Source organism: Glandiceps talaboti, chromosome 9 (assembly GCF_964340395.1).
Source record: "Glandiceps talaboti chromosome 9, keGlaTala1.1, whole genome shotgun sequence".
Classification (NCBI taxonomy): Eukaryota; Metazoa; Hemichordata; class Enteropneusta; family Spengelidae; genus Glandiceps; species Glandiceps talaboti.
The window spans coordinates 26249696-26270067 of record NC_135557.1 but is presented as its reverse complement, the minus strand read 5'-3'; the positions used below and the strand labels follow the sequence as shown (position 1 = coordinate 26270067).

Here is a 20372-nt window from a genome sequence, read left to right as displayed (position 1 = left end):
TACTATAGCCATGCCAGGCAAACCAACAGAAAAGTCTGGCTGGCTAATCAAGTGATTCACTACAGCTACTATAGCCATGCCAGGCAAACCAACAGAAAAGCCTGGCTGGCTAATCAAGTGATTCACTACAGCTACTATAGCCATGCCAGGCAAACCAACAGAAAAGCCTGGCTGGCTAATCAAGTGATTCACTACAGCTACTATAGCCATGCCAGGCAAACCAACAGAAAAGCCTGGCTGGCTAATCAAGTGATTCACTACAGCTACTATAGCCATGCCAGGCAAACCAACAGAAAAGCCTGGCTGGCTAATCAAGTGATTCACTACAGCTACTATAGCCATGCCAGGCAAACCAACAAAAAAGCCTGGCTGGCTAATCAAGTGATTCACTACAGCTCAGTAGAGTAATTAAAACAGGATACACCTAAATGAAGACCATGTCAACAAATTTCCAACTTATTTGAATTGCCAACCATAATAAAGAAAAAATCATTACTTCAATATTTTAACGAGTTTTGTTGTGATGGCTGAACAGAGGAAAATATAATTACATAAGTCTAATCTAAATCTAATATTCACAATGTAATTATTTTACTGGCCTTGATTACTATTAATATGGCAACGTAAGGTGTATTAGGTTTAATAATAACATTAATTTATTATAGATTATTAAAAATATAAATGCAAATATTATCATATCTGGTTATCTCCACCTTATTATGGTTAATAATAGTACCATCCCTAAAATTATTGAATATTAATATAGAAGTACATTCGAATGATAAATAAAGCATTTCAACAGAAATGGTTATTAAATTTACTATTTTCAGTTACTAGAACAGAATTGAATTAAGTATTCAATGTGACAGATGTTTGTATAAAATCCTTTATTATCCCCGTCTACATAAATATACATACAATGTACGGTATAAAATATTAGGATTAAAATTAGTCCATATGTTCATTTTATTCCTATGCATATAATGGACTTAAAGCCAGTCAAAGTTACGTCATTACTTACCTGTACATGTATACATATTGAGTATTATTTTAGGTAAATTAGTGGACACATGCTACATGTATTTGTTGTACCAGCAACATATTGTGACAATGAATAAAACATCATTTCTAATGTCATATTTTGATAACCTCAACCCCTATTTGAAAATGGAGTAGCATAGAGAGAAATATGAAATATTTGATGTTAGGGTTAGTTACTATATACATATACATGATAGAAGACTGGATTTTGTTGATTTACTTGTATATTTGTTACAAATCTGTTGATAATTTGTTTTCATCTGTTTCAGCTATCGTATGTGGGTGATTATTTTAACATTTCTTGGTTATACAAGTTATCATCTATCAAGAAAACCTATCAGTGTTGTCAAGGTAAGATTACATAGTAGACACTTGGGAATTGTTACTCAATAAACATCAAATAAATCCCCCTCTCAACCTCAATATTGAAATGAAGGTCTAGAGATATCAAATGTTAACTAGCCCAGAGATTTCACCCTCTGACTCTACATACTGGCTGTTTTGATCTGTTCTAATGAACAACGTTGTCAAGCCAGATACCCAAGTCTGTGACAGTTTTCTGAATTTCAAGTTCTGCAACTAAGCCAACCCCTTAATCATTTACTATGGTACAGATTTCTGACCTTCTGCAGCAACTAAACCAACCCCCTTAATCATTTACTATGTTACAGATTTCTGACCTTCAGCAGCAACTAAACCAACCCCCTTAATCATTTACTATACTACAGATTTCTGACCTACTGCAGCAACTAAGCCAATCCCCTTAATCAGTTACTATGTTACAGATTTCTGACCTACTGCAGCAACTAAGCCAACCCCCTTAATCATTTACTATGTTACAGATTTCTGACCTACTGCAGCAACTAAGCCAACCCCCTTAATCAGTTACTATGTTACAGATTTCTGACCTTCTGCAGCAACTAAGCCAACCTATATTTATATATATCTATAGGACAAGAAATTGTCATTAAAATAATAACAAGGAACAAAACACTAGAATGAAAACAGTTACAAGATGTACTGTATTAGGACAAGAAAGTGACTGGTACATATATGATGTGCTCATGTACAAGATGGCACTTTAGTCACTTCTTATTTTTGCTCTTTTGTTTTCTAGTAAAATAAGCGAAAGTGTATTTTTAGGTCTTTAGTGAAAATTTCCAGGTTTACAGTACATCATAAATGGGTATTAATAAATCAATGTTTGTCACATTCACATGCACAAAATACACAGTACAAAATAGAAATACTGGTATTTAGTAATTTTAATAAATCAATGTTTGTCACATTCAAATGCACAAAAAACACAGTACAAAATAGAAATACTGGTATTTAGTAATTTTGTTTGATTGGTTGCTTCCTTTTAAGAAAAATTTGTATTGATTAAAAAAACCTTAGAAAACAGGTTGATAAGATTGGAACCTGAAATGAATTAGAAGAGTGCTGGTTAATGAACTCAATTCTATTTATACATATATTTTATAAAATAAATTAAATTGAATGAAATATATCAAATATACAGATTATAGATCACACAGCTGTTACATATATGTATTGATCAGAAGGGGAAATGTCAACAAACAATGATAACACCATAAAAAATGATTCTTTCTATCAATTTTTCATATTAAATGGTAACATATGTCTACTGAGGGTTTTACCAGCATTAACAGAATGTTGGCCTGTCATGTGCTCTACATGTACAAATGTACAAATGTACAAATGTACTAGCCCAGAGACTTGGCTATCTGACTTGACAGTATAGCCCAGAGACTTGGCTATCTGACTTGACAGTATAGCCCAGAGACTTGGTTATCTGATGACAGTATAGCCCAGAGACTTGGTTATCTGACTTGACAGTATAGCCCAGAGACTTGGTTATCTGACTTGACAGTATAGCCCAGAGACTTGGTTATCTGATGACAGTATAGCCCAGAGACTTGGCTATCTGACTTGACAGTATAGCCCAGAGACTTGGTTATCTGACTTGACAGTATAGCCCAGAGACTTGGCTATCTGACTTGACAGTATAGCCCAGAGACTTGGTTATCTGATGACAGTATAGCCCAGAGACTTGGCTATCTGACTTGACAGTATAGCCCAGAGACTTGGCTATCTGACTTGACAGTATAGCCCAGAGACTTGGTTATCTGATGACAGTATAGCCCAGAGACTTGGTTATCTGACTTGACAGTATAGCCCAGAGACTTGGTTATCTGACTTGACAGTATAGCCCAGAGACTTGGTTATCTGATGACAGTATAGCCCAGAGACTTGGCTATCTGACTTGACAGTATAGCCCAGAGACTTGGTTATCTGACTTGACAGTATAGCCCAGAGACTTGGCTATCTGATGACAGTATAGCCCAGAGACTTGGCTATCTGACTTGACAGTATAGCCCAGAGACTTGGTTATCTGACTTGACAGTATAGCCCAGAGACTTGGCTATCTGATGACAGTATAGCCCAGAGACTTGGCTATCTGACTTGACAGTATAGCCCAGAGACTTGGCTATCTGACTTGACAGTATAGCCCAGAGACTTGGCTATCTGACTTGACAGTATAGCCCAGAGACTTGGCTATCTGACTTGACAGTATAGCCCAGAGACTTGGTTATCTGACTTGACAGTATAGCCCAGAGACTTGGTTATCTGATGACAGTATAGCCCAGAGACTTGGTTATCTGATGACAGTATAGCCCAGAGACTTGGTTATCTGACTTGACAGTATAGCCCAGAGACTTGGCTATTTGATGACAGTATAGCCCATAGACTTGGCTATTTGATGACAGTATAGCCCAGAGACTTGGCTATCTGACTTGACAGTATAGCCCAGAGACTTGGTTATCTGACTTGACAGTATAGCCCAGAGACTTGGCTATCTGACTTGACAGTATAGCCCAGAGACTTGGCTATCTGACTTGACAGTATAGCCCAGAGACTTGGTTATCTGACTTGACATTATAGCCCAGAGACTTGGCTATCTGACTTGACATTATAGCCCATAGACTTGGTTATCTGACTTGACAGTATAGCCCATAGACTTGGCTATCTGACTTGACAGTATAGCCCAGAGACTTGGCTATCTGACTTGGCTATCTGATGACAGTATAGCCCAGAGACTTGGCTATCTGACTTGGCTATCTGATGACAGTATAGCCCAGAGACTTGGCTATCTGACTTGACAGTATAGCCCAGAGACTTGGTTATCTGACTTGACAGTATAGCCCAGAGACTTGGCTATCTGACTTGACAGTATAGCCCAGAGACTTGGCTATCTGACTTGACAGTATAGCCCAGAGACTTGGCTATCTGATGACAGTATAGCCCAGAGACTTGGCTATCTGACTTGACAGTATAGCCCAGAGACTTGGTTATCTGACTTGACAGTATAGCCCAGAGACTTGGCTATCTGACTTGACAGTATAGCCCAGAGACTTGGCTATCTGACTTGACAGTATAGCCCAGAGACTTGGTTATCTGACTTGACATTATAGCCCAGAGACTTGGCTATCTGACTTGACATTATAGCCCATAGACTTGGCTATCTGACTTGACAGTATAGCCCATAGACTTGGCTATCTGACTTGACAGTATAGCCCAGAGACTTGGCTATCTGACTTGGCTATCTGATGACAGTATAGCCCAGAGACTTGGCTATCTGACTTGGCTATCTGATGACAGTATAGCCCAGAGACTTGGCTATCTGACTTGACAGTATAGCCCAGAGACTTGGTTATCTGACTTGACAGTATAGCCCAGAGACTTGGCTATCTGACTTGACAGTATAGCCCAGAGACTTGGCTATCTGACTTGACAGTATAGCCCAGAGACTTGGCTATCTGATGACAGTATAGCCCAGAGACTTGGCTATCTGACTTGACAGTATAGCCCAGAGACTTGGCTATCTGACTTGACAGTATAGCCCAGAGACTTGGCTATCTGACTTGACAGTATAGCCCAGAGACTTGGCTATCTGACTTGACAGTATAGCCCAGAGACTTGGCTATCTGATGACAGTATAGCCCAGAGACTTGGCTATCTGACTTGACAGTATAGCCCAGAGACTTGGCTATCTGACTTGACAGTATAGCCCAGAGACTTGGTTATCTGACTTGACAGTATAGCCCAGAGACTTGGTTATCTGACTTGACAGTATAGCCGAAAGACTTGGCTATCTGACTTGACAGTATAGCCCAGAGACTTGGTTATCTGACTTGACAGTATAGCCGAAAGACTTGGCTATCTGACTTGACATACTGGCTTGACAATATAGCCCATAGACTTGGCTATCTGACTTGACATACTGGCTTGACAGTATAGCCCATAGACTTGGCTATCTGACTTGACAGTATAGCCCATAGACTAGACTTGGCTATCTGACTTGACATACTGGCTTGGCAGTATAGCCCATAGACTTGGCTATCTGACTTGACATACTGGCTTGACAGTATAGCCCATAGACTTGGCTATCTGACTTGACAGTGTAGCCCATAGACTAGACTTGGCTATCTGACTTGACATACTGGCTTGGCAGTATAGCCCAGAGACTTGGCTATCTGACTTGACATACTGGCTTGACAGTATAGCCCAGAGACTTGGCTATCTGACTTGACATACTGGCTTGACAGTATAGCCCAGAGACTTGGCTATCTGACTTGCCTATCTGACTTGACAGTATAGCCCAGAGACTTGGGTTCAACATTTTTAGGCATTACATGACAGATACAGTGTCCAATACACTTATATGCGTGGAATACATTTACGTAAATTGTTTTAAATTGTTTTGATTTCTACAGAGTGTGTTACATCGTAACTGTCAGATACCACTAGATGGTGAAGAATACATACAGTTTGCTCAGAATGATAGCTGTTCATGTTGCTGGGCACCATTCAGTAAGTCTACAGTTTACTAAGAATGATAGCTATTCATGTTGCTGGGCACCATTCAGTAAGTCTATAGTTTGCTAAGAATGATAGCTATTCATGTTGCTGGGCACCATTCAGTAAGTCTATAGTTTGCTAAGAATGATAGCCATTCATGTTGCTGGGCACCATTCAGTAAGTCTATAGTTTACTAAGAATGATAGCTATTCATGTTGCTGGGTACCATTCAGTAAGTCTATAGTTTGCTAAGAATGATAGCTATTCATGTTGCTGGGCACCATTCAGTAAGTCTATAGTTTGCTAAGAATGATAGCTATTCATGTTGCTGGGCACCATTCAGTAAGTCTATAGTTTACTAAGAATGATAGCTATTCATGTTGCTGGGTACCATTCAGTAAGTCTACAGTTTACTAAGAATGATAGCTATTCATGTTGCTGGGCACCATTCAGTAAGTCTATAGTTTACTAAGAATGATAGCTATTCATGTTGCTGGGCACCATTCAGTAAGTCTATAGTTTACTAAGAATGATAGCTATTCATGTTGCTGGGCACCATTCAGTAAGTCTATAGTTTACTAAGAATGATAGCTATTCATGTTGCTGGGCACCATTCAGTAAGTCTATAGTTTACTAAGAATAATAGCTATTCATGTTGCTGGGCACCATTCAGTAAGTCTACAGTTTACTAAGAATGATAGCTATTCATGTTGCTGGGCACCATTCAGGAAGCATAAAGTAAAATTCAGATTTTATTTGCATTTCGAGGCGAGCCCCCCATTGTGTGATCATCTCTTACAGAATTCTAATTGTATTGTTTTTCTCTGCCATAGATGGAGACAATGCCAATGAATTACTGGGAAGTCTTGATCTGGCCTATTTGTTTGCCTATGCAGTCGCTATGTTTTTCAGGTAACAAAATCTAAAATACTTCATTATGTTCCAAGAACTTTTTGGATTAATTTTGCTGATAAGTGCTTGGTGATAAAATAAAACCCCACTAAATGTACTTTTCACTAAAGATTTACTATATATATCATATTAAATCAGTGAATATGAAATAAAACCCCACTAAATGTACTTTCCACCAAAGATTTACTATATATATCATATTAAATCAGTGAATATGAAATAAAACCCCACTAAATGTACTTTTCACTAAAGATTTACTATATATATCATATTAAATCAGTGAATATGAAATAAAACCCCACTAAATGTACTTTTCACCAAAGATTTACTATATATCTCATATTAAATCAGTGAATATGAAATAAAACCCCACTAAATGTACTTTCCACCAAAGACTTACTATATATCTCATATTAAATCAGTGAATATGAAATAAAACCCCACTAAATGTACTTTCCACCAAAGACTTACTATATATCTCATATTAAATCAGTGAATATGAAATAAAACCTCACTAAACGTACTTTTCACCAAAGATTTACTATATATCTCATATTAAATCAGTGAATATGAAATAAAACCCCACTAAATGTACTTTCCACTAAAGATTTACTATATATATCATCTTAAATCAGTGAATATGAAAAAAAAAACACCAAAGAATTAAACTACTGATTTGTAGCCTAAGTTATATTATGTGACTTCCACTATAAGTTAGAACTGTACAAAAAAAGACTAATGAAATGAATAATGAAACAATACGGAAGTATATGGATACACAGAACTGAAATGATGTATTCTCATGGACTGAATGATTATGAACCTACAGGAATTCAAAACTAGACATTACTTGATTTTCATTCCCTTCTTTTTTGTCACATGATTATTTTCTTTTGTACATTCAGACTTTCTGACATACATGTTATGTAGATACTTTTAGTTAATGTTTCATGCTATTATTGAAAGTGTTATGATTGGAAGTAAGGCTGGCTTTAGAACTTTTCAACCACCAGTTCTAACCGTCATTTATTTTGATCGTCATTTACAAAAGCACTGTGTTATACATATTATAGATCTGGCTGATGCCTAATCTGACTTGCATCTTTAATAATAATTTACTTTATATTTATCTGATTTGCATCTTTAATAATAATATATTTTATATTTATCTGATTTGCATCTTAAATAATAATATATTTTATATTTATCTGATTTGCATCTTAAATAATATATTTTATATTTATCTGACTTGCATCTTTAATAATATATTTTATATTTATCTGATTTGCATCTTAAATAATAATATATTTTATATTTATCTGACTTACATCTTTAATAATAATATATTTTATATTTATCTGATTTGCATCTTAAATAATAATATATTTTATATTTATCTGACTTACATCTTTAATAATAATATATTTTATATTTATCTGATTTGCATCTTTAATAATAATATATTTTATATTTATCTGACTTACATCTTAAATAATAATATATTTTATATTTATCTGATTTGCATCTTAAATAATAATATATTTTATATTTATCTGACTTACATCTTAAATAATATATTTTTTATTTATCTGATTTGCATCTTTAATAGTAATAATATATTTTATATTTATCTGACTTACATCTTAAATAATATATTTTTTATTTATCTGATTTGCATCTTTAATAGTAATAATATATTTTATATTTATCTGATTTGCATCTTTAATAGTAATAATATATTTTATATTTATCTGATTTGCATCTTTAATAGTAATAATATATTTTATATTTATCTGATTTGCATCTTTAATAGTAATAATATATTTTATATTTATCTGATTTGCATCTTTAATAGTAATAATATATTTTATATTTATCTGACTTACATCTTAAATAATAATATATTTTATATTTATCTGACTTGCATCTTAAATAATAATATATTTTATATTTCAGTGGTCATATAGGAGAAAGAGTAAATCTTAGATATTTCTTAACATTTGGTATGATAATGAGTGGATTATTCACTATCTTATTTGGAATGGGCTATTTCTGGAATGTACATACTTTACCATATTATATAGTAGTTCAGGTAAGTACTTTTATTTTCTCTATTTCATCTTTGTATACATTGATGTACATGTAGTAATGGTAGTGGCTAAAGTTATAGCACGTAAACGGCCATGTTTCAATCCTGTGTCATCACATTAATGTTATCGTATCAGTGGAGTTATAAAGATTATGTGAGATCATTCATTCATTTTTTCTTGACCAACTTTTTCGATAGCTCTGTCAGACAACTGTCTTCACACATAAGTTTAAACTCAATCGTAAGTGGGCCTTTGTATCATCTACACTGAGTGAGATAAAGGAAACAGCGCCCTCACACATGTACTATGGTGATGTCACATGCTGGTTATTAGAAAGACAAAAGATTGTATAGTTTGGCCATTAGGGGTGTTGTTCAGTGGCAGCTTTTAGACTCAACGTAAACATCATGATATCTGAGTTCTGTATCCACCTTTGAAAAAAATCATCCTTTCCCAGTGTTTAGCAGTAAAACTTTGTTGTATTCTCAACCAGTCCAAAAATTATGTTCACTTTGTTTCAGTCAATTTATTTTTTACAATTTGAAATGTTTTGTATGATTTTGATTCTAGATAATAGGAGGAGCATTCCAGTCAACAGGATGGCCTAGTATGGTAGCTGTTATGGGTAATTGGTTTGGTAAAGGAAGGTAAATTGGCCTAATCATCTATAGGTGTCAATGTCAAACTATGCAGATGTATGTAAATTTATGTAAATTGTCAACAATCATCCATGGGTGTCAATGTGGAACTATGCAGATTTATGTTAATTTATTTAAATTGTCAATTATCTATGGACGTCAGTGTCGAACTATGCAGATCCTGATATGTATGTAAATTTATGTAAATTTTCAACAAATCATTTATGGGGACAATAACACAGTTGTTAAAAATTAAGTTAAATTTAAGTAATTCATTTATGTATACCATACATTAAAACTTTCTGTGCCATAGTTGACAAAGTTTGGCAGTATAATTAGCTTTGATAATGTTGTAATTTTCAGACGTGGTCTTATAATGGGTATATGGAACTCCCATACAAGTGTTGGCAATATCCTAGGATCTCTCATAGCTGGTATATTTGTAGACGATGCCTGGGGACTGTCTTTTATTGTACCTGGTGTTATCATATCAACGATGGGAATCATTATATTTTTATTTCTAATAGTCCGTAAGTACTGTCATTATTTATTTATGTCAAAGTCAAGGGAAACTTTGCTATTTTGCTATTTCAGTAAATGTAGAGATTAAGAGTAATCTTGCAGTGAGCGTTCTCTTTTTGAAAATTACCAATTAGTTTGTCTATCTACCAGTGTTTGTTTTGTCATCATTGTTTAGTTGTTATTATATCAATCATAGTGTTGCAGTGTATTAGTGTCAGTGTCTCTACCATATTGTCATGTCTGTCAGCATGTCAGTGACTTTGTAAATGTCTGTGTTAATGTATTTTTCACTGTTCATCGCAGTTTTTTGTCAGTGACTACTACTACTACTACTACTACTACTACTACTACTACTACTACTACCACTACCACTACCACCACCACCACCACCACCACCACCACCACTACCACCACTGATAGTAAAACTAATCTTTGTCTAATGTTTTATCTTCAGATCCAGCTGATGTAGGGTGTACATTACCAGATCATGAGTCTGGTAATACGGTATGTTAGAATGACTAAAACTGCTATTCAACATCACTTTTATCCAGTTGTTAAACCTAAGCCAAGCTCTCTGCATACATCTACCTAGCAGTGCCAATAATCAGATGATCCATACTTAGTTTAAGGCCAGGCTCTCTGTATACATCTACCTAGCAGTGCCAATAATCAGATGATCCATACTTAGTTTAAGGCCAGGCTCTCTGTATACATCTACTTAGCAGTGCCAATAATCAGATGATCCATACATAGTTTAAGGCCAGGCTCTCTGCATACATCCACTTAGCAGTGCCAATAATTAGATGATCCATACTTAGTTTAAGGCCAGACTCTCTGCATACATCTACCTAGCAGTGCCAATAATCAGATGATCCATACATAGTTTAAGGCCAGACTCTCTGCATACATCCACTTAGCAGTGCCAATAATTAGATGATCCATACATAGTTTAAGGCCAGGCTCTCTGTATACATCTACCTAGCAGTGCCAATAATCAGATGATCCATACATAGTTTAAGGCCAAGCTCTCTGTATACATCTACTTAGCAGTGCCAATAATTAGATGATCCATACATAGTTTAAGGCCAGACTCTCTGCATACATCTACTTAGCAGTGCCAATAATTAGATGATCCATACATAGTTTAAGGCCAGACTCTCTGCATACATCTACCTAGCAGTGCCAATAATCAGATGATCCATACTTAGTTTAAGGCCAGACTCTCTGCATACATCTACCTAGCAGTGCCAATAATCAGATGATCCATACATAGTTTAAGGCCAGGCTCTCTGTATACATCTACCTAGCAGTGCCAATAATTAGATGATCCATACATAGTTTAAGGCCAGGCTCTCTGCATACATCTACCTATCAGTGCCAATAATTAGATGATCCATACATAGTTTAAGGCCAGACTCTCTGTATACATCTACTTAGCAGTGCCAATAATTAGATGATCCATACATAGTTTAAGGCCAGGCTCTCTGCATACATCTACCTAGCAGTGCCAATAATTAGATGATCCATACTTAGTTTAAGGCCAAGCTCTCTGTATACATCTACTTAGCAGTGCCAATAATTAGATGATCCATACTTAGTTTAAGGCCAAGCTCTCTGTATACATCTACTTAGCAGTGCCAATAATTAGATGATCCATACATAGTTTAAGGCCAGACTCTCTGTATACATCCACTTAGCAGTGCCAATAATCAGATGATCCATACATAGTTTAAGGCCAGACTCTCTGTATACATCTACTTAGCAGTGCCAATAATTAGATGATCCATACATAGTTTAAGGCCTGGCTCTCTGTATACATCTACTTAGCAGTGCCAATAATTAGATGATCCATACATAGTTTAAGGCCAGGCTCTCTGCATACATCTACTTAGCAGTGCCAATAATCAGATGATCCATACTTAGTTTAAGGCCAGACTCTCTGCATACATCTACTTAGCAGTGCCAATAATCAGATGATCCATACTTAGTTTAAGGCCAGGCTCTCTGCATACATCTACTTAGCAGTGCCAATAATTAGATGATCCATACATAGTTTAAGGCCAGGCTCTCTGCATACATCTACTTAGCAGTGCCAATAATTAGATGATCCATACATAGTTTAAGGCCAGACTCTCTGCATACATCCACTTAGCAGTGCCAATAATCAGATGATCCATACATAGTTTAAGGCCTGGCTCTCTGTATACATCTACCTAGCAGTGCCAATAATTAGATGATCCATACATATAGTTTAAGGCCAGGCTCTCTGCATACATCTACCTAGCATTGCCAATAATCAGATGATCCATACTTAGTTTAAGGCCTGGCTCTCTGTATACATCTACCTAGCAGTGCCAATAATTAGATGATCCATACATAGTTTAAGGCCAGGCTCTCTGTATACATCCACTTAGCAGTGCCAATAATCAGATGATCCATACTTAGTTTAAGGCCAGACTCTTTGTATACATCTACCTAGCAGTGCCAATAATCAGATGATCCATACATAGTTTAAGGCCAGACTCTCTGTATACATCTACCTAGCAGTGCCAATAATCAGATGATCCATACTTAGTTTAAGGCCAGACTCTCTGTATACATCTACCTAGCAGTGCCAATAATTAGATGATCCGTACATAGTTTAAGGCCAGACTCTCTGCATACATCTACCTAGCAGTGCCAATAATCAGATGATCCATACTTAGTTTAAGGCCAGACTCTCTGTATACATCTACTTAGCAGTGCCAATAATCAGATGATCCATACTTAGTTTAAGGCCAGGCTCTCTGCATACATCTACCTAGCAGTGCCAATAATTAGATGATCCATACTTAGTTTAAGGCCAGGCTCTCTGCATACATCTACCTGCAGTGCTAATAATTAGATGATCCATACTTAGTTTAAGGCCAGGCTCTCTGCATACATCTACCTAGCAGTGTCAATAATCAGATGATCCATACATAGTTTAAGGCCTGGCTCTCTGCATACATCTACTTAGCAGTGCCAATAATCAGATGATCCATACTTAGTTTAAGGCCAGACTCTCTGCATACATCTACTTAGCAGTGCCAATAATCAGATGATCCATACATAGTTTAAGGCCAGGCTCTCTGTATACATCTACTTAGCAGTGCCAATAATTAGATGATCCATACATAGTTTAAGGCCAGACTCTCTGCATACATCCACTTAGCAGTGCCAATAATCAGATGATCCATACATAGTTTAAGGCCAGACTCTCTGCATACATCTACTTAGCAGTGCCAATAATTAGATGATCCATACATAGTTTAAGGCCAGACTCTCTGCATACATCCACTTAGCAGTGCCAATAATCAGATGATCCATACATAGTTTAAGGCCAGACTCTCTGCATACATCTACTTAGCAGTGCCAATAATTAGATGATCCATACATAGTTTAAGGCCAGACTCTCTGCATACATCTACTTAGCAGTGCCAATAATTAGATGATCCATACATAGTTTAAGGCCAGACTCTCTGCATACATCCACTTAGCAGTGCCAATAATCAGATGATCCATACATAGTTTAAGGCCAGACTCTCTGTATACATCTACTTAGCAGTGCCAATAATTAGATGATCCATACATAGTTTAAGGCCAGACTCTCTGCATACATCCACTTAGCAGTGCCAATAATCAGATGATCCATACATAGTTTAAGGCCAGACTCTCTGCATACATCTACTTAGCAGTGCCAATAATTAGATGATCCATACATAGTTTAAGGCCAGACTCTCTGCATACATCTACTTAGCAGTGCCAATAATTAGATGATCCATACATAGTTTAAGGCCAGACTCTCTGCATACATCCACTTAGCAGTGCCAATAATCAGATGATCCATACATAGTTTAAGGCCAGACTCTCTGTATACATCTACCTAGCAGTGCCAATAATTAGATGATCCATACATAGTTTAAGGCCAGACTCTCTGCATACATCCACTTAGCAGTGCCAATAATTAGATGATCCATACATAGTCTAAGGCCAGACTCTCTGTATACATCTACCTAGCAGTGCCAATAATCAGATGATCCATACTTAGTTTAAGGCCAGGCTCTCTGTATACATCTACCTAGCAGTGCCAATAATCAGATGATCCATACTTAGTTTAAGGCCAGGCTCTCTGCATACATCTACTTAGCAGTGCCAATAATCAGATGATCCATACTTAGTTTAAGGCCAGACTCTCTGCATACATCCACTTAGCAGTGCCAATAATCAGATGATCCATACATAGTCTAAGGCCAGACTCTCTGTATACATCTACCTAGCAGTGCCAATAATCAGATGATCCATACATAGTTTAAGGCCAGGCTCTCTGTATACATCTACCTAGCAGTGCCAATAATCAGATGATCCATACTTAGTTTAAGGCCAGGCTCTCTGCATACATCTACTTAGCAGTGCCAATAATCAGATGATCCATACTTAGTTTAAGGCCAGACTCTCTGCATACATCCACTTAGCAGTGCCAATAATCAGATGATCCATACATAGTTTAAGGCCAAGCTCTCTGTATACATCTACTTAGCAGTGCCAATAATTAGATGATCCATACATAGTTTAAGGCCAGACTCTCTGTATACATCTACCTATCAGTGCCAATAATTTGATGATCCATACATAGGTTAATGCCAGGCTCTCTGCATACATCTACCTAACACCGCAATAATTAGATGATCCATACATAACCCAGGAGTCATGTTAGGTGCATGGTTAAAAGCCTCACTGTCTATTGTTTCTGAATGGTTAAAGTCCTTAGGCAATGGTATAATTGGGGACCTGGTAGGATAGAGGTTGCATTGTAAATGCTTTTAAATATTCCTATGCGCTTACAGAGGCTGCACTGGATTGTATGCTCCACAGGGAGTTTAGAAATTATAAAGGGTCTTTGTGTTGCCATTGGTCCATGCCAGGGGTAATAATTGTGAACGCCTTGAGCTCTTAGGCGAAAAAGAAATTATAAATGCACATTTTTATTATTATTATCATTTTCAACCCACACTATTACTGGCGGCACATATGGAATATGTATAATCATTATATGGTCAAATGGTAAGAGTGACTGAACTTGGAAACTGCAAGTTATCAGTTCAAGCTTTATTGCTCCCATTTCTTTCTGAATGGCTAAATTCTTAAGTAAACTTTGAACCCAGCTATTAGTCCTCATTACTGATTGACCAAAAGATTTTATAGAAAAAAGTAATTTCCTTTAATAAACCATGTCAATATTCTGATGTAGATATTGTTAGGAATAAAAGTATGTTATTTTATTTTCAGCTCCACCAAGGTAGAGATGCAATAATAAATAAAGTGGTTCCCCCAGAAGACCAGAAACCAATATCTATATCAAGAGCTATTCTTATACCAGTAAGTAAACATCCTGACCTTAAAGGTCATGACCCCATTTGACCTTTAACCTCAGGTCATTGACTTTCACAAGACCAGAAACCAATACCTATATCAAGAGCTATTTTTATACCAGTAATGAGCCATCTTGACCTAGCATGAGATTGATATAGTAACACTCCAAATTATATGATGACACTGATGTTTAATGTTTTATTCTCTTTTTTTTTCAGGGTGTTATAGAGTTTGCCCTGTGTTTATTTTTTGCCAAATTAGTCAGTTACACATTTCTCTTCTGGCTGCCAACATACATTCATTCTTCAAGTAAGTCAGTTTTGCAAGATGTAAATATTATGCCACAAGATATGGTTTGAATGTCAGCTTTCACTCACAGACAGACTGTTATTGTTTGAGTCAAGTCAGTTTTATTACTTTATTACTTTATTAGTTTTATTACTATATATATATAACTAGATTCAAGATAATGTGAAGCACTTTATAAGGTTCATTCTGATTGGTTAGATAATGTGAAGCACTTTATAAGGTTCATTCTGATTGGTTAGATAATGTGAAGCACTTTATAAAGTTCATTCTGATTGGTTAGATAATGTGAAGCACTTTATAAGGTTCATTCTGATTGGTTAGATAATGTGAAGCACTTTATAAGGTTCATTCTGATTGGTTAGATAATGTGAAGCACTTTATAAGGTTCATTCTGATTGGTTAGATAATGTGAAGCACTTTATAAGGTTCACTCTGATTGGTTAGAATACAAAGGAAACAAGCACTTCGGTTGACTGTATTGTTATTGAGTGATAAAGTACATGTATGTTGTCCAGTGGCAACCTTATAGTAGCTTCAAATCACCCTATCCAATCATTGGCAACCTTATGATAGCTTCAAATCCCCCTATCCAATCATTGGCAACCTTATGATAGCTTCAAATCACCCTATCCAATCATTGGCAACCTTATAATAGCTTCAAATCACCCCATCCAATCATTGGCAACCTTATGATAGCTTCAAATCCCCCTATCCAATCATTGGCAACCTTATAATAGCTTCAAATCACCCTATCCAATCATTGGCAACCTTTTAATAGCTTACAGTGCAGTACCACCTAGGTTGTGTTTTATTTCTATCCCCAATGCAGTACCACCTAAGTTGTGTTTTATTTCTATATCCCCAATGCAGTACCATCTAGGTTGTGTTTTATTTCTATCTCCCCAATGCAGTACCACCTAGATTTTGTTTTATTTCTATATCTCCAATGCAGTACCACCTAGGTTTTGTGTTATTTCTATATCTCCAATTCAGTACCACCTAGGTTGTGTTTTATTTCTATATCTCCCCAATGTCATTGTCAACATGATTATGTTTGCCAATATAACTAAGAAAAATTACATCTCACTGCAAGATATTTGATCTTATTTGGCAACTAACATAAATATTATTGACATACATGTATTTCCTTTTTTGTACCTTCAGCAAAATTTACAGATGAACAAGCAGCCGATTTGTCTACCTTATTTGACATAGGTGGTATTATAGGTGGCATCATCTCTGGTGTTATATCTGATAGGCTAGGTGGTCGTGCCTGTACAGTATTTGTTAGTTTAGCATTGGGTGCTCCTATGGTAAGTATTTGACATGTTGGATTCAAATGTTGATCTCTTGTAACTCCTAGCATTGTTTTTACCATTCTCAGTTTTGTACTTACACACAAAGATCCATGTCAAATCTCAAATCAATAGAAATCATGATAGTGACAAGTCCATGGTGTAGTCTATTAGGATGGCCACATTTTTTTCTGTTTCTCATTACACGACTGACCCAAATTTCAGCTTCAACATCAAAATAAAAATATATATTTATTTGCGCCTACCCATAATATTTTGTGGCACAGCACCCTCTCTGGCAAGAATAAGCAAGTGTCTGGACTGATGTCATCTGCAGTCATGGTAGCGATGACAACACTTGTTCATGAACACAGAGGTTTTTTTCTTATGACGTAAGTTATTCAAGTAGGGTGCTGAAAACATGCCAATGGTGTAGAGATGCTGGGAAAGGGTTTGTTACTAGGAATCCAATAAAAATAAGATAGCAAGGAAGAAAAGAAGATGCAAACATGAAACATGAAGAAGAAGACTTTTTTTATTGTTTTACTTCTTTTTTTTTTAAATTGACAAACCGACTAACCCATAGTTACCATGAAAAAGTAATGAGAAACATAAAAAAAATAGAGTCACACTTAAAGAGAATTTGGAAATAATTACATTATTGGATGACATATGACTCATTGTCTGTATGGCACTCTATCATTATTTGACAACATAGAGCTGGTGGAAAACAATAACAAAATTATTCCTTGTATTTGTTTTATAGATGTATATTTACAGTGTATTTGGTCATATTGGGTTGACTGAAAATATATTCATGTTGATAGCATGTGGAATACTGGTCAATGGACCCTATGCATTGATAACAACAGCTGTAGCTGCAGATTTGGTGAGTTTAGAAATCATACTAGGGAGTCAACTGAAATACCTTTTAATGATACTAGGGAGTCAACTGAAATACCTTTTAATGATACTAGGGAGTCAACTGAAATACCTTTTAATGATACTAGGGAGTCAACTGAAATACATTTAATGATACTAGAGAGTCAACTGAAATACCTTTAATGGTACTAGGGAGTCAACTGAAATACCTTTAATGGTACTAGGGAGTCAACTGAAATACATTTTAATGATTCTAGGGAGTCAACTGAAATACCTTTAATGATACTAGGGAGTCAACTGAAATACCTTTAATGATACTAGGGAGTCAACTGAAATACCTTTAATCATACTAGGGAGTCAACTGAAATACCTTTAATGGTACTAGGGAGTCAACTGAAATACCTTTAATGATACTAGGGAGTCAACTGAAATACCTTTAATGGTACTAGGGAGTCAACTGAAATACCTTTTAATGATACTAGGGAGTCAACTGAAATACCTTTTAATGATACTAGGGAGTCAACTGAAATACCTTTAATGATACTAGGGAGTCAACTGAAATACATTTTAATGATTCTAGGGAGTCAACTGAAATACCTTTAATGATACTAGGGAGTCAACTGAAATACCTTTAATGATACTAGGGAGTCAACTGAAATACCTTTAATGATACTAGGGAGTCAACTGAAATACCTTTAATGATACTAGGGAGTCAACTGAAATACCTTTAATGATACTAGGGAGTCAACTGAAATACCTTTAATCATACTAGGGAGTCAACTGAAATACCTTTAATGGTACTAGGGAGTCAACTGAAATACCTTTAATGGTACTAGGGAGTCAACTGAAATACCTTTTAATGATACTAGGGAGTCAACTGAAATACCTTTTAATGATACTAGGGAGTCAACTGAAATACCTTTAATGATACTAGGGAGTCAACTGAAATACCTTTAATGATACTAGAGAGTCAACTGAAATACCTTTTAATGATACTAGGGAGTCAACTGAAATACCTTTAATGATACTAGAGAGTCAACTGAAATACCTTTAATGGTACTAGGGAGTCAACTGAAATACCTTTAATGGTACTAGGGAGTCAACTGAAATACATTTTAATGATTCTAGGGAGTCAACTGAAATACCTTTAATGATACTAGGGAGTCAACTGAAATACCTTTAATGATACTAGGGAGTCAACTGAAATACCTTTAATCATACTAGGGAGTCAACTGAAATACCTTTAATGGTACTAGGGAGTCAACTGAAATACCTTTAATGATACTAGGGAGTCAACTGAAATACCTTTTAATGATTCTAGGGAGTCAACTGAAATACATTTTAATGCAGGTGAACAAACTGTTATTGTCCTTCTACTGGTACATCATTTCTTCTCATGATGAAATACCTGTAAGTTTCAATGGAGAATATTAAAATACATAATTTTCAACAATGTAGTTAGAAAAGTAAAAGTCATCTCTTAAAATAAGGGAGGTAAAAATTACATACACACACTCTACATACACACACTCTCTTTATCTCTCTCTCTCTCTCTCTCTCTCTCTCTCTCTCTCTCTCTCTCTCTCTCTCTCTCTCTCTCTCTCTCTCTCTCTCTCTCATGCACAATGAGACAGGCAGGAATTGAGGGAGGCACTTATAGACTGAGACAGGGGAGCAGTGTTCTGAATAAATGAGGGGTTCGATCTAGTCAAAATTATTGTACATATATCTTATACACTTATCTGTATGACTCTACAGGGAACTCATCCATCTCTGAATGGTAACTCTAAAGCATTGTCTACAGTGACTGCATTAATTGATGGTACAGGCTCTATAGGTGCTGCGTTAGGACCGTTACTGACTGGTTTAATTAGTCCTTCAGGCTGGTCTAATGTCTTCTATATGCTGATAGCTGCAGATTTAGCTGCATGTTTGGTAAGTATATCTGGTCAAATGTCTTCTATATGCTAATAGCTGTATGTTTGGTAAGTATATCTGGTCTAATGTCTTCTATATGCTGATAACTGCAGATCGAGCTGTATGTTTGGTAAGTATATCTGGTCAAATGTCTTCTATATGCTAATAGCTGTATGTTTGGTAAGTATATCTGGTCTAATGTCTTCTATATGCTGATAACTGCAGATCGAGCTGTATATTTGGTAAGTATATCTGGTCTAATGTCTTCTATATGCTGATAACTGCAGATTTAGCTGTGTGTTTTGTGAGCATGAAATTATACATATCTGGGCTAGTGAGATCTTCAGTCACCTAATATGAAATGAAAGCCAAATGGTCTAACAGCTAGACTAATAAATGCTAAGTAATGGGCACTGTTGGCAGTCAAGCTAAGTCAATTACACTTCACATGACGTCGATGTTGAAAACATAGTTAGAATATGACAATGGAA

General features: G+C 35.9%; 1 protein-coding gene across 1 annotated transcript in view; it reads left to right on the top strand.

Annotated features, from left to right (window-relative positions):
• LOC144440099 (glucose-6-phosphate exchanger SLC37A2-like) overlaps window positions 1-20372 on the top strand; it is a 31497-nt gene that overhangs the window by 9846 nt on the left and 1279 nt on the right. Inside the window, exons 2-13 of the mRNA XM_078129362.1 lie at window positions 1311-1392; window positions 5841-5937; window positions 6759-6837; window positions 8794-8929; window positions 9498-9574; window positions 9929-10095; window positions 10542-10591; window positions 15395-15484; window positions 15697-15787; window positions 16952-17100; window positions 17849-17971; window positions 19723-19899. Coding sequence (XP_077985488.1) covers window positions 1311-1392; window positions 5841-5937; window positions 6759-6837; window positions 8794-8929; window positions 9498-9574; window positions 9929-10095; window positions 10542-10591; window positions 15395-15484; window positions 15697-15787; window positions 16952-17100; window positions 17849-17971; window positions 19723-19899 — 1318 coding nt within the window. The remainder of the gene's footprint in view (window positions 1-1310; window positions 1393-5840; window positions 5938-6758; window positions 6838-8793; window positions 8930-9497; window positions 9575-9928; window positions 10096-10541; window positions 10592-15394; window positions 15485-15696; window positions 15788-16951; window positions 17101-17848; window positions 17972-19722; window positions 19900-20372) is intronic.